The sequence below is a fragment of the Oncorhynchus tshawytscha genome, linkage group LG12 (assembly GCF_018296145.1).
Source record: "Oncorhynchus tshawytscha isolate Ot180627B linkage group LG12, Otsh_v2.0, whole genome shotgun sequence".
Taxonomy (NCBI): domain Eukaryota; kingdom Metazoa; phylum Chordata; class Actinopteri; order Salmoniformes; family Salmonidae; genus Oncorhynchus; species Oncorhynchus tshawytscha.
Window position 1 is genome coordinate 27,522,310 of NC_056440.1, and position 13,974 is coordinate 27,536,283.

A 13,974-nucleotide genomic window follows, 5' to 3' on the forward strand; every position below is an offset into this window, starting at 1 on the left:
TGGTTAGCTCAGACTGATGATGATTATTGAAAATGTGGAAACAAGTTGGTCGAAGGCAATTCTCTCTCTTTCTCTGTGGTCTTTCTCTCTTTTCCTCTCTCTCACACCCTCTCCCTTTCTCTCTGTCCTTTGTGTGCACTGTTGTTATTCATTGTTTGTTTTTGTCCACCATGGGGGTTTGGAGCCACACAATGGCCTTGTTATCCAACATTCTGTGGCCCACTGAAAGTGCAATACTAGGTTCTTTGCCCAAAGTATGTGTGCACTCATACCCACAGTATATGTTTTACTATCCTTGTGGGGACCTAAAATTGATTTCCATTCAAAATCCTATTTTCCCTTAAACCCTAAACCTCACCTAACCTTAACCCTAACTCCTAAACCTGACCTTAACCCTAACTCCTAAACCTAACCTTAACCCTAACTCCTAAACCTGACCTTAACCCTAACTCCTAAACCTAACCTTAACCCTAACTCCTAAACCTGACCTTAACCCTAACTCCTAAACCTGACCTTAACCTTAACCCTAACTCCTAAACCTAACCTTAACCCTAACTCCTAAACCTAACCTTAACCTTAACCCTAACTCCTAAACCTGACCTTAACCCTAACTCCTAAACCTGACCTTAACCCTAACTCCTAAACCTGACCTTAACCCTAACTCCTAAACCTAACCTTAACCTTAACCCTAACTCCTAAACCCAACCCCTGTTTGACTATCCTTGTGGGGATTTCTGGTGCTGGCTGTATGTAAGGATGTGTGTATAGACATGCTGGGAACAGAGAACACTGTTACACAGTGGTTTAATACAGTCTACAAGACAGCAAGCCAAGGATGGCTCTTGACTGTTTTAACTTTCAACGCCACTGTCTTTCACTATTGCATGTGTCCCTCTCTATTTCTATTTCTGACTCTATTCCTCTGCCTCCTTGCTTCCCTGCTTACTAGCTTCCTCTCACCTGAACGTGTACCTGAACCTGTACCTGAGCCGGGCCCCATCGCCAAATATTGGAATAATTGAGCGTTTTGTCATGACTGTTTATCAAGCGACTGCATATATTGTCCAGTCAGACATAACGTTACAGTAGGTTAGTAGTAGATACAAAGCATTGGGATTTGACTACTAATCAGCCTTTCTCTCTATCTTTTTTGTTTTTGTCCCTGTCCCTGTGTCTCCATCTCTGCTTCTGTGACTTGGTGTCTTGTCCTTGTCCGTCTCTCTGTCTGCCTCTGTTTCTTGTGTCTGTGTCCCTGTCTCTCTCTGTCTCCCTGTCTGTCTTTGTGGTTGTTCCCCTGCAGGACTCAGGCAGAGATGGCCCATACGTGTCGCGGCACCATCAACCTGGCCACGGCCCACATCGACACGGAGGACGCCTGTAACATCGTCCTGAGCAGCGGTGGGCGCACCTACCACCTGAAGGCCAGCACAGAGGTGGAACGTCAGAGATGGGTCACAGCGCTGGAGCTGGCCAAGGCCAAAGCCATCCGCATGATGAATGACCAGTCTGGTAAGAATGCGTGTTGTTTGATACTGTTATGCTTTTAAAGGGAGGCTGAACTTGCTGATTGCGCCTTGGTTTCAATTCTCCTCATTAGGAAATGTGACTGAGAAGAAGATTTGGGTTTTGGAGGTGTGCTTTGATGTGGGTGTCTCTTGTGTGTGAGTGTTCGAATGTGGGAAGCGTTTTGTACTTTGCTAAAACAATACACAGTTAGTCACTCACCCTACTAGATACACAGTCCTCCAGGCCTGGTGTCTGGAGACGGGTTGGTTGTTTAGAAACAAAACCCAGGCGTACGCAACTATGGGGGAAAACGGGGGGTTGGCTTAGATTGTTGACAACATGTAAATTGTATTTAGTCAAATACATTTGCACATTGAGCACTTGTTGTCTTTCAAATATATTGTTATAGTTGTTGGTTAGCTAGCTAGTGAATTTTAGCCATATTAGCATTAACATGAAATCAGTAAAAACACCTCAAAATAAGACATAGTTTTGTCTTGATCTTAATACTATCTGAAACGAGCCACTTACAATTCCCCACACGGCAGCTTCTCTTCATTGTTGCTACTATCTGACTGTTCAGAATCATAACAACTTGCGGTTTCCAGCCACATCGACGCATATCATTTTCGTGAATTTGTCAGCAAACCCGTACCCTGCCAACTATCAAACCAAATTGACCATGATGATCAGTTTGTGTGCAGCTGCGCTCTGAATGGATGATTATTTGGGTGCTGATAGCTGTGGGCAGGCTTGAAATAAACCCAACTCAAGGAGAACTGTTACAATACCCTTAATTTCCCCCTTAATTATCTTGCAAATTTCTGTTTTGGATGAGACTGACTTTATGACCAAAATTATCCTATTTACACATTATAGTAAATTTTCACACAAGAATAAATATTTTAGACTCATAACAATCCTTTCAAAAGGATAAGTTGCTGTTTTGGTTCTGTCACACTTTAAATGTAAGGTGACTTCACACTGTGAGTCCTGTATTGCAAATATATTATTTAGACAGTCATTGTAAAAGAGAGTTTGATCTCTATCTTACCAGGCTAAATAAAGGTGGAATAGATAGATTACCCTGCAAGGGAACTGGAGGAGGAGGTTGTCAGTGTTTACAGAGGGAGGATTTGTGTTTTGTGTGTCTTGTTGACAGGTCTGTTAGTTTAGTTGAACAAATACCCTGTAGGTGAAAGGTATTTCACTCACTTTATGGTCCAGCATGTTCAGTATGTCACTCTGTCCAGACAGACTGGCTATATCTGACATCCAGCCTCTGCTCAGGTCTCCAGTGTCCACTGGTATTTGTGCCGGATGTTTGGGTCTACATTCTTAACTAGAAAACCCTGTAGAGTCCCCATTGTGGCCACGGGGGGGCAGTGTGGTCCTCTCTCAGTGAGGAGGTTGGAACACAGACTACTTACTGTATGTTGCTACCATTACTGTGAGAACCAGCCGCTCATTCAGACTCTTGATAACAGAACTCTCTCCTTTCCAAAAGGACTCATTCTTGTTGGAAGGGCTTTCGTCTTCACATTTAACCCTGCCTGGCTGCAGCCCAACCCCTGCTTGCTCTCGTCTAGTCTACTAACTACAGTACATAGTGTCTCAAGAAAGACAGGCTATATATTCCCCTGTGCTCCATTTTAAAGTCAGCTCTCTAATTTTAGAGTGACTGAGCGAAGCAGAGAGAGGGAGAGAGAGCGAAAGAGGATGTGAAGAAAACATGTCACTCACAATTAGACTGGCACACGTGTGTTTGAAACTACACTTTCTGTATTTACACCATTAGGCTCTACCCTGTGTGTTTTGTGTAGCCAGGCCTGTGTGTCTGTTTCTGAGTGTGTGTGGCGTGGGTGTTCGGTCGCCTCAGTCTTAGGTGTGGTAATTGAGCCGTCTCTGCTGTCTGTCTGAGGCTGTGGGTGGTGAGTACTGGACACCAGCACCCCCTGTAGAGTCATTAACCAGACAGGAGAGGAGAGCCAGTGAAACATACACATACAGCGACATAGATAGATAGATTTATAGAGACCCACAAACATATAGCTATAGGCTGGATTTATGTTGATCCTCTCTACCCTAGAACAGACTGATACAGAGGGAAGCGAGGTGGAAGTGTGGATCAGTTTGTGTTGAGCCTAAACTGTCCTGGAGACAGCCTTGTTTAGAAGGGGAGGTGTTAGACTAGTACCCACTGATGTCTTTCACTCAGGAGAATCCCAGTAAACCAGTGCTGAGGAGAGGGCCAGGAGGCCAAAGGGACATTCAAATCAAACCACATTTTATTTGTCACATGCGCCCGATACAACAGGTGTGGACTTTACCGTGAAGTGCTAACGTACAAGCCATTTCCCAACAATGCAGAGTTCAACTAAAAAAAGGAAATGGTAACACAGTAAAATAATGAGTACCCGTACCCTCTGCAGCGCCTTGGGGACAGATGCCAAAAGCAGTTGCCATACAGTGATGCAGCCAGTCAAGATGCTGTTGGTGTGGTTGGACCATGATATGTCCTTAGTTATGTGGACACAGAGGGACTTGAAGCTCTCGACCCACCTCACTAAAGTCCCGTCAATATGAATGGGGGCGTGCTCGGCTCTCCATTTCCTGTAGTCCACGTTCAGCTCCTTTGTCTTGCAGACGTTGAGGGAGAGGTTGTTGTCCTGGCACTACAGTGCTAGGGCTCTGACCTCCTCCTTGTAGGCTGCCTCATTGTAGTCTGTGATCAGGCCTACCACCGTCATGTCGTCTGCAAACGACATGATAGTTTTGGAGTCATGCGCAGCCACACAGTCTTGGGTGAACAGGGATTACAGGAGTGGAATAAGCACGCACCCCTGAGGGGCCCTTGTGTTGAGGGTCAGCGTGGCGAATGTGTTGTTGCCTACCCTCACCACCTGGGGGTGGCTCGTTAGGAAGTCCAGGACCCAGTTGCAGAGGGAGGTGTTTAATCCCAGGGTCCTTAGCTTAGTGATGAGCTTGGAGGGCACTAAAGGGGTTAAACACTAAGCTTTGGTCAATGAACTTCTTTCTCATGTAAGTGTTCCTTTTGTCCAGGTGGGAAAGGGCAGTGTGTAGTGCAATGGAGATTGCGTCATCTGTGGATCTGTTGGTGGCGGTTGCCTGTGTTAGGTGTGTGTATATGTGATGTTTGTCTCCTCAGGGAGACCATGCAATATCACTTTTGTGTGTGTGTGTGTGTGTGTTTTCGTGCGGGCACGCCTATAAAGGCCTTACATGCTGACCAAACCGCCCACATTGCATTAGCTAGCGCTGCAAAAAATGTTTGACATACAGCACCAGTCAAAAGTTTGGACACACCTACTCATTCAGGGTTTTTCTTTATTTCTACTGTTTTCTACACTGTAGAATAATAGTGAAGACATCAAAACTATGAAACAGCACATATGGAATCATCTAGCAACCAAAAAAGTGTTTAACAAATCAAAATATATTTTATATGTGAGATTCTTCAAAGTAGCCACCCTTTGCCTTGATGATAGCTTTGCACACGCTTGGCGTTCTGTCAACCAGCTTCGAGGTAGTCACTTGGATTGCATTTCAATTAACAGGTGTGCCTTGTTAATTTGTTGAATTTCTTTCCTTCTTAATGCGTTTGAGCCAATCAGTTGTGTTGTGACAAGGTAGGGGTGGTATACAGAAGAGAGCCCTATTTGGTAAAATACCAAGTCCATATTATGGCAAGAACAGCTCAAATAAGAAAAGAGAAATGACAGTCCATCATTATTTTAAGACATGAAGGTCAGTCAATCAGGACAATTTCAAGACCTTTGAAAGTTTCTTTAAGTCCAGTCGCACAAACCATCAAGGGCTGTGATGAAACTGTCTCTCATGAGGACCGCCACAGGAAAGACCCGGAGTTACCTCTGCTGCAGAGGATCAGTTCATTAGAGTTACCAGCCTCAGATTGCAACCCAAATAAATGCTTCAGAGTTCAAGTAACAGACACCTCAACATCAACTGTTCAGAGGAGACTGCGTGAATCAGGCCTTCATGGTTGATTTTCTGCAAAGAAGCCACTACTAAAGGACACCAATAATAAGAAGAGACTTGCTTGGGCCAAGAAACACGAGCAATGGACATTAAACCGGTGGAAATTGTTCTTTGTTCTAATGAGTCCAAATTTGACATTTTTGGTTGCAACTGCCGTGTGGACGCAGAGTAGGTGATCTCTCCATGTGTGGTTCCCACCGTGAAGCGTGGAGGAGGAGCATTGCGCTACACCCGCAATAACATCTGCTAAACACGTGTATGTGACAAATAGCATATGATTTGAAAGGAGGTGTGGGGGTACTTTGCTGGTGACGCTGTCTGTGATTTATTTAGAATTCAAGTCACACTTAACCAGCATGGCTACCACAGCATTCTGCAGCAATAGGCCATCCCATGGTTTGTGCTTAGTCCCACTTTTCATTTGTTTTTCAACAGGACTGTTATGTATACTCCCTCCGGTGCTCCAGGTCACAAGGCTGCTCATTATTACGCACACCTGTCACCATCGTTACGTGCACCAGTGTCTCAACAGGCTCACCTGGACTCCATCACCTGCCTGATTACCTCCCCTATATTTGTAACTCCCTTTGGTTCTTTCCCTAGGCGTTATTGTTTCTGTTTCAGTGTTTCATGTCTGTACGCTAGTTGTGTTTCTTGTTTTGCTCCTTGTGTTATTAATTAATAAATTTTTTGTGGAATTTTTACCCCTTTTTCTCCCCAATTTCGTGGTGTCCAATTGTTGTAGTAGCTACTATCTTGTCTCATCGCTACAACTCCCATACGGGCTCGGGAGAGACGAAGGTTGAAAGTCATGCGTCCTCCGATACACAACTTTTGCTTCCCGACTCCCAGCATACACGTTACAAGGACAATGACCCAATACACCTCCAGGCTGTGTAAGGGCTATTTGACCAATAAGGAGAGTGCTGCATCAGATGACCTGGCCTCAACAATCACCCAAACTCAACCCAATTGAGATGGTTTGGAATGAGTTGAAGTTGAAGACAAAGCAGCAAACAAGTGCTCAGCATATGTGGGAACTCCTTCAAGTCGGTTGGAAAAGCATTCCAGGTGAAGCTGGTTGAGAGAATGCCAAGAGTGAGCAAAGTTGTCATCAAGGCAAGAAAAACCCTTGAATGAGGGTTTATACCCTTGTAGGTGTGTCCAAACTGCTTACTGGTACTGTACATGTTATTCAATCATTTCATCCAAGCTGCTTGTGCGCGTCAACAGGCGTGTGCGTAGCTAGGTGCTAAAATAGAACTAACTAGGTTTCCCCTTTTTATCTGTGGAATGATTGTTGGAGTAGAAAACACAATTTTGGAGGACTCAAAATGGGTACAAATTCTATAAAGATCCAGCCAATAGGACCATATTCATTTCAGGTAAAATATCAACTACATGTTTATCGTCCAGGACAATGTAGCTAGCAACAGCAGGCTGGCTAAATGTCCGTGAATGTTTCATGTGTCCCCAAATTCATATTGTTGGTTTTGGTATTTTAACCTTCGTGTTATGACGTGTCTGTTGGGGACAGAACAAATCAGACGCACGCGCTGAGCCGGTTAGGTCAATATGTTAGAAAGTGTAAACGAGAGCAGATCAGTTAACATATATTTGATCAATCTCTGTGGTTGTGTGTATTGCGCTACATTTTGTATCTCAGTGCTTTATGTCATGGTGTTTCAGAAGTGAACATGTTTGTCTTCTCAGGGAGACCATGCAGTATCATTTCTGTGTGTGCTCGTTTGGATCCTTTTCTCTCTAGCTCCCTCACTCCTTACTGCATCTAGGAGGATGAGTTAACACAGACTTAACAGGGAGAGAATGACACACACAACCATGCTTACAGTCAGTTGAGTTGCTCTTAGGAGCTGGAAGAGGAAATAGACTAACTCAGTGTGGGGGAATGAATAACGGTGTGGGCCTGAGATGTTCATCAAACTCAAGACGTAGCTGGTGAAAGTGTTATGTCATTAGGTGCTTTTAGAACAGGTCTTGGTACAGTACCATCTCCCAGTGTTGCTGTCTGTCACATCCTCTCCACCTCCTGTTGATCTCCTGAGGAGGAAGACACACACACACTCACATAGTATCATCATTATCATATTATCATTAAACACCTTTAATCATCAGTCCAGCTTTTGTTCCTTGTTCTCACTACCGCTAGCTGCGTTCTCACTCTTATTTTTATCCTTCCCTCTCAGCCGAGACCCAATAGACCCTTTAATATCCCTTCCATATTCCCCTGCCTCCAGCACTCTGTCTTCCCCAGTCTCTGTCTGTACTAGATCCATAAACCATTCATCTGTGATGGTGGACAGACTCACACCAAAGCAGGCATGACCACCACAGCAGCACAGCAGCACAGTCAGTTCCTCTTTAATCTGTAGTTAGTGACAGAGCTGCTGCCGATCTTTCTTCATTAATGGAGTCAGGATTGCCATGGTTGAACAGAACGAATCCTCCGGAGGCACAACTGGCTGTTAGGTAGCGCTTGACTTGTACTTAAATAGATGCTGTTTATATTTAGGTGCTGGAACTCCACCATCATTTTGAGCTAATATTCTAGAAGTACCACAACTCGAGAAGTGAAACATGTGAGGTACGGGTACTCTGATTCGGTGAGCTCCTGCCCAAGTCAGGTCATTGTGTGTTTTGTCCTATATATTTATATATAATTTTTAATCCCAGCGCCCGTCCCCGCCGGAGGCCTTTTGCCTTCTGGTAGGCCGTCATTGTAAATAGTATTTGTTCTTAACTGACTTGCCTAGTTAAACAAAGGTTAAATAAAAAGTCCAGCACTGCTGTTAGGGCTAATAAATGGCTAGTCATGTGCGGACCCTGTGCTACGTAAGCAGCCAGTAGGGGACAGTGATTCCCCTCCTATTCCCAACTCAATGCATTTCCCACTTGGTTTGATAACCAATATGAATTCAATGAGAAATATTTCAAGAAAATGTGTAGTAGAACACAAATAATAAACAAGAGTAAGGTAAACAAATTGTGCAGCAGTTGGCAATGAATCATCCGTGTTAAATGGCAATTCAGAGCAGAGCCTCTATGTGAACATCAAGCAGCTTGTGGGCAGCTGCCTTCCTTCCTGGTCTCTCCATGAAGCTCCATGCAGCCCCTTCAGTCCTCTCCTCTCCCCTGCTAGATTAGACTAATGGAGGAGCTGCAGGAGGAGCCAATCGATTGGGCTGCTTCAGGTGCAGAAGAACGGGACCAGTCAGGTGGGGGGAGCAGCACAGAGGAGGCTCCCTGTCCATGTGTGCGTCCCAAATGGCATCCTATTCCCTTTATAATGCGCTGCATTTGACTAGTGCCCATATTGGGCTCTGGTCAAAAGTAGTACACTATTGAAAATAGGGTGCTGTTTGGGACGCAGCCTCTCCCTCTGTGTGCTCTCCAACTCCGTGTGGGACCAGAGGTCTGTGCCTCTCTAAGTAAGTGATTCACAGTGAAAGCCATGGCCATGCATTGATCTGACTGGCTAAACGCTCGATACGCTATGTCGATGAGTCTGTTACCGGACACACACCTTCAGTATGTGAGTATGCTGTGGTGGTGCTGCTGCTGTGTGTGAGACGAGGGCATATGCTTTTGCATATGTAATCTGTGGATCCTGGCTGGTGGGGTCAGTACGGTAGTGAGTGATTAATTTCTGTGAGAAGAGTTTATCAAGAAAAACTTCCAAAAGGACTAATTTGAGGCAGAAAGGCAGAGCATATAAAGGCAGAGATTGATTTATTTTAGCTCACTTTAATCCATTGTACAGGATGAGAGCAGGTGACTGGAGTTTCGACATCAAGCGGAAGAAGACGTCAGCTTGACTTTGAAACGTCAGTCACCTTCTCACCTGTACAATGGATTAAAGTGAGCTAAAATAAATCAATCTCTGCCTTTTTTGTTGAGTGTACCAACTGCTTTCTGCCTCAAATTACTCCTTTTGATTTTTGTCATTGTTGTTGACCACCCCTCCTTCCCTTTGTTTGCTGAAGCGTGAACTGATTCATCTGTGTATTGTAGGTTAGGACCAGTACACACAGGGGACCAGGGGTATCTGCCTAATATCTGCCTGCCCTCCGCTGAGCTCAGCTTTATGGGACAACTCCCTCCCTTCCCATGTCTATCCTGTCCACACCTCTGTTTATGTACACCCCTTGTCTGTTAGAACGGTCCCGTGGGATGGGAAGCATCCATCCACGCGACATTCCTCTTCTCACACATCCCCACAGTCCCACCCTCTATCCTCCCTCACTCTCTCACATAATAATACAAGTAGGCTACATCCTTCCCTCTTTCTCTCTTTTCCTGCTTTCATCTCCTCTCTCCCACCCCGTCCACTGAGGAGGCTGGGTGGGTAGTGGACAGTAGTGAATGGTAATTCTCTGTCCGTGGTCCTGAAACCGAGAGCATATCTAAGGGGACAGTGTGGGGATTGATTAGGAAAGCATGATGGAACATGCCTCAATGCATCCCTCTGTTTTACCTCTCCCCCTCTCTCTCCCTCTCTCTCCTACTCCCTCTCCCTACTCTCCCTCCTCTTTACACTCCCTCCCGTCTCTTTTCCCTGGCCATCTCCCTGCTTTCTTTCCCCACATTCGCTCACTCCCTCTCTATCACTCACTCCCTCTCTCTCTCACTCACTCCCTCTCTGTTTCTCTTGCTTGCTCACTATCTTTCGCTCTTTCTCTCCCACTCTCATTCTGTCTCAGTATGCAATTTACTGTGCTTCTCACTCTGAGGGACTCGGTTCTGAATGGAATGACTTTTTTCTGCTTTTTCCAACTCATGCTCCGTACCTCTTCCCATTCCTAAAGAGTTCCTCTATCCCACTGGGACTGGACCTGACAGGGAAAAAGGCAAGAGCAGGATTTCAGGCACATTCAGACCTGTGAGTAAGTACAGCTTTTTCTCCATTCAACTGACGTTCTGAGATAAACGGTTGAGGATATAGTTGGGGTAGGTTGGTTATTTGTTTGAGTGTCCGTGTGTGTGCTTATGCATGTGTGTGTGGTGGATAGGTTATTGGGCTATTCACTGTCCCCTATATGCTTGGTTTGTGGTGGAGTTGTTGAGGGGGAGTCAATCATGTTGTCTTTGTCCTGGTTACCATGGTGGAACACAGTGGTGCTGCTATTCCCACTGTCTCTCTCAACACTGCTATATTCCGATACTGAACTGATGGACCGGGCTCCTGTTTCCTGGATGTTTTTGTTCAGATGTGTGTGTGCGCGTGCGTGCGTGCGTGTGTTAGTAAGTGTAGATGAGAGCAAATCAGTTAACATACATTTGATCAATCTCTGTATTTGTGTGTATTGCGCTCAATTTTGTATCTCAGTACTTTATATCGCAATGTTTCAGATATGAACACGTATATCAACCTGCTCAGAATGACATGGGGTAGCTGACAGATGGTCCTTATGGTTTTTTCCTCGCTAATCAGTCCGTGTATCACTGTGTCTGGGTTGTGTTTTCTGTTTGGTCTCAGATCTGCAGGCTTGGGCAGAGACACACACCGGTTGTTTGGGAGTGTGATCCTGTCCCTCTAATGAAGCTGAACGAAGCCGGTGCTGTGTGGAGAGGAGAATGATGGAGGGTGGGTTGGGAGTAGATGAGAGAGAAGCTCTATGATCAGTAACACATTAGCAGTCCAGTTACCCTGCTACTGTTTTAAAACTAGGCAACCTCACTAATGCTTTTGTGGCTGAATGGAAGTCCCTGCAGCAATGTTCCAACTAGAGGTTGACCGATTAATTGGAATGGCCGATTTAATTAGGGCCGATTTCGAGTTTTCATAACATTCGGAAATCAAGATTTTGGGACACCGATTTGGCCGATTTTTATATATATATATATATTTTTTACACCTTTATTTAGTCTTTATTTAACTAGGCAAGTCAGTTAAGAACACATTCTTATTTTCAATGACGGCCTAGAAACGGTGGGTTAACTGCCTCGTTCGTGGGCAGAACGACAGATTTTCACCTTGTCAGCTCGGGGATCCAATCTTGCAACCTTACAGTTAACTAGTCTAACGCTATAACCACCTGCCTCTTGTTGCACTCCACAAGGAGACTGCCTGTTACGCGAATGTATTAAGCCAAGGTAAGTTGCTAGCTAGAATTAAACTTATCTTATAAAAAATAATCAATCAATCATAATCACTAGTTAACTGCACATGGTTGATGATATTACTAGTTTATCTAGCGTGTCCTGCGTTGCATATAATCTGACTGAGTATACAAGTATCTGACTGAGCAGTGGTAAGCAGCAGCAGGCTCGTAAGCATTCATTCAAACAGCGCTTTTGTGAGTTTTGCCAGCAGCTCATGTCACGTTGGCCATAAGGCATACGCCCCCGCCCGTCTTCTTACCAGAGAGATGTTTGTTTCTGTCGGCGCGTGCGTGGAGAAACCCGCTGGCTGCACCGCTTCGGATTCTTCGTTCTGATGTCCCTCCTACCTTTGCTCTGATTTCATGCTTGGCAAGAAGAATGCTGAAAGAGTGGTGGAGAAACCTTGTTGTCGTTTTTTTTTTTTGAGTGGCTGCAGAGTGTGCAAGCATTGCGCTGTTTATGACTTCAAGCCTATCAACTCCTGAGATGAGGCTGGTGTAACTGAAGTGAAATGGCTAGCTAGTTAGCTGGGTGCGCGCTAATAGCGTTTCAAACGTCACTCGCTCTGAGACTTGGAGTGGTTGTTCCCCTTGCTCTGCATGGGTAACGCTGCTTCGAGGGTGGCTGTTGTCGTTGTGTTCCTGGTTCGTGTCCAGGGAGGAGTGAGGAGAGGGACGGAAGCTATACTTTTACACTGGCAATACTAAAGTGCCTATAAGAACATCCAATAGTCAAACGTTAATGAAATACAAATGGTATAGAGAGAAATAGTCCTATCATTCCTATAATAACTACAACCTGAAACTTCTTACCTGGGAATATTGAAGACTCATGTTAAAAGGAACCACCAGCTTTCATATGTTCTCATGTTCTGAGCAAGGAACTTAAATGTTAGCTTTCTTACATGGCACATAATGCACTTTTATTTTCTTCTCCAACACTTTGTTTTTGCATTATTTAAACCAAATTGAACATGTTTCATTATTTATTTGAGGCTAAATTGATTTTATTGATGTATTATTTTAAGTTAAGTGTTCTTTCAGTATTGTTGTAATTGTCATTATTACAAATAAATTTAAAAAATCGGCAGATTAATCGGTATCAACTTTTTTGGTCCTCCAATAATCGGTATTGGCATTGGAAAAATCATAATCGGTCGACCTCTGGTTCCAACATCTAGTGGAAAGCCTTCCCAGAAGAGTGGAGGCTACTGTTGCAGCCAAGGGGGGACCAACTCTATATTATTGCCCATGATTTTGGAATGAGATGTTTGACGAGCAGGTGTCCACATACTTTTGGTCATGTAGTGTATTTCTCACTATATGTCTTCTGCAGAGAGATGCAAGAGAGCGTGATAACATTTGTTTTGATCAGTCATGGAAATCAAAGTATCGATATAATAAAATATTGATTGTAAAAAATAATCTCTATGTACAGTAACATTTTTTTCCCCTACCCCTCCATCGCTGTTATCCAAGCATTTGTGTGTGTGTATTCTATATCAGTCTTACTGACTAACACAACCACACAGCCAGTCTATGGTTAAATGGATCCGGTATCTATGTTAATCACAAACTGCCAGGGAACAACATACTTTTTTAAAGCACAGTAATATTACAGGAGTTACTACACTGGTGGTATTGTGTGGGGCTTTGCTGTACTGGAATTCTGTATGGATCGAGTGTGTCTCTAGGGCTGTTACAGTGACCGTATTACCACCACTTCAGCTGTCACCAGTCATGACCGCAGTCAAATTCCACGTGAGGGTTTGGTCACGGTATCTAGGCTTCTCCAAGCTCTGATGCTGCTGATGGTCATTAATAGCCTACCAATCTTGCTAACTGCCTGTTACTCAGCACTCTATTGTCCCTATAATCACTCTGACATCAATGCAAATGTAATCGAAAATCAAATTAATCACTTCATGAGAGCCCATGAGCTCATGTTGCTCAACATTTCTATAGGCTATGCAATTGCGTGAGAAAGCAGAGTTTTCATGGCCTCTATTAAAAAGGGGAGGATCCCATCAGCTTTCTATAGGCTAGGGCTACTTTATATTTTTTACATCTATCCTAACATTAAGCACATTGCTTCGCTTTACAACGGGAGTATAGCCCATCTGGCTGGCATGAAAAGGAGGATGCTTTTTTTTACCATGGGAATAGCATCCCCCATTCGATATTTAAGTGCATAGATTACATGTATTTTTCACCCTACCCTTGTTCCGAGACACGTGCATGATAATAGTCCATTCTAAATCTAAACTTATTTCACACGTATATGTAAAGGCAAGATTAAATCAAGAATACTCTGATGTGTGACAAA

At 44.2% G+C, this 13,974-nt stretch overlaps 1 protein-coding gene across 1 annotated transcript in view; it reads left to right on the forward strand.

Moving 5' to 3' along the window:
• Window positions 1-13,974, forward strand: part of LOC112262845 (oxysterol-binding protein 2) — an 84,699-nt gene that overhangs the window by 21,005 nt on the left and 49,720 nt on the right. Inside the window, exon 2 of the mRNA XM_042331538.1 lies at window positions 1,301-1,509. Coding sequence (XP_042187472.1) covers window positions 1,301-1,509 — 209 coding nt within the window. The remainder of the gene's footprint in view (window positions 1-1,300; window positions 1,510-13,974) is intronic.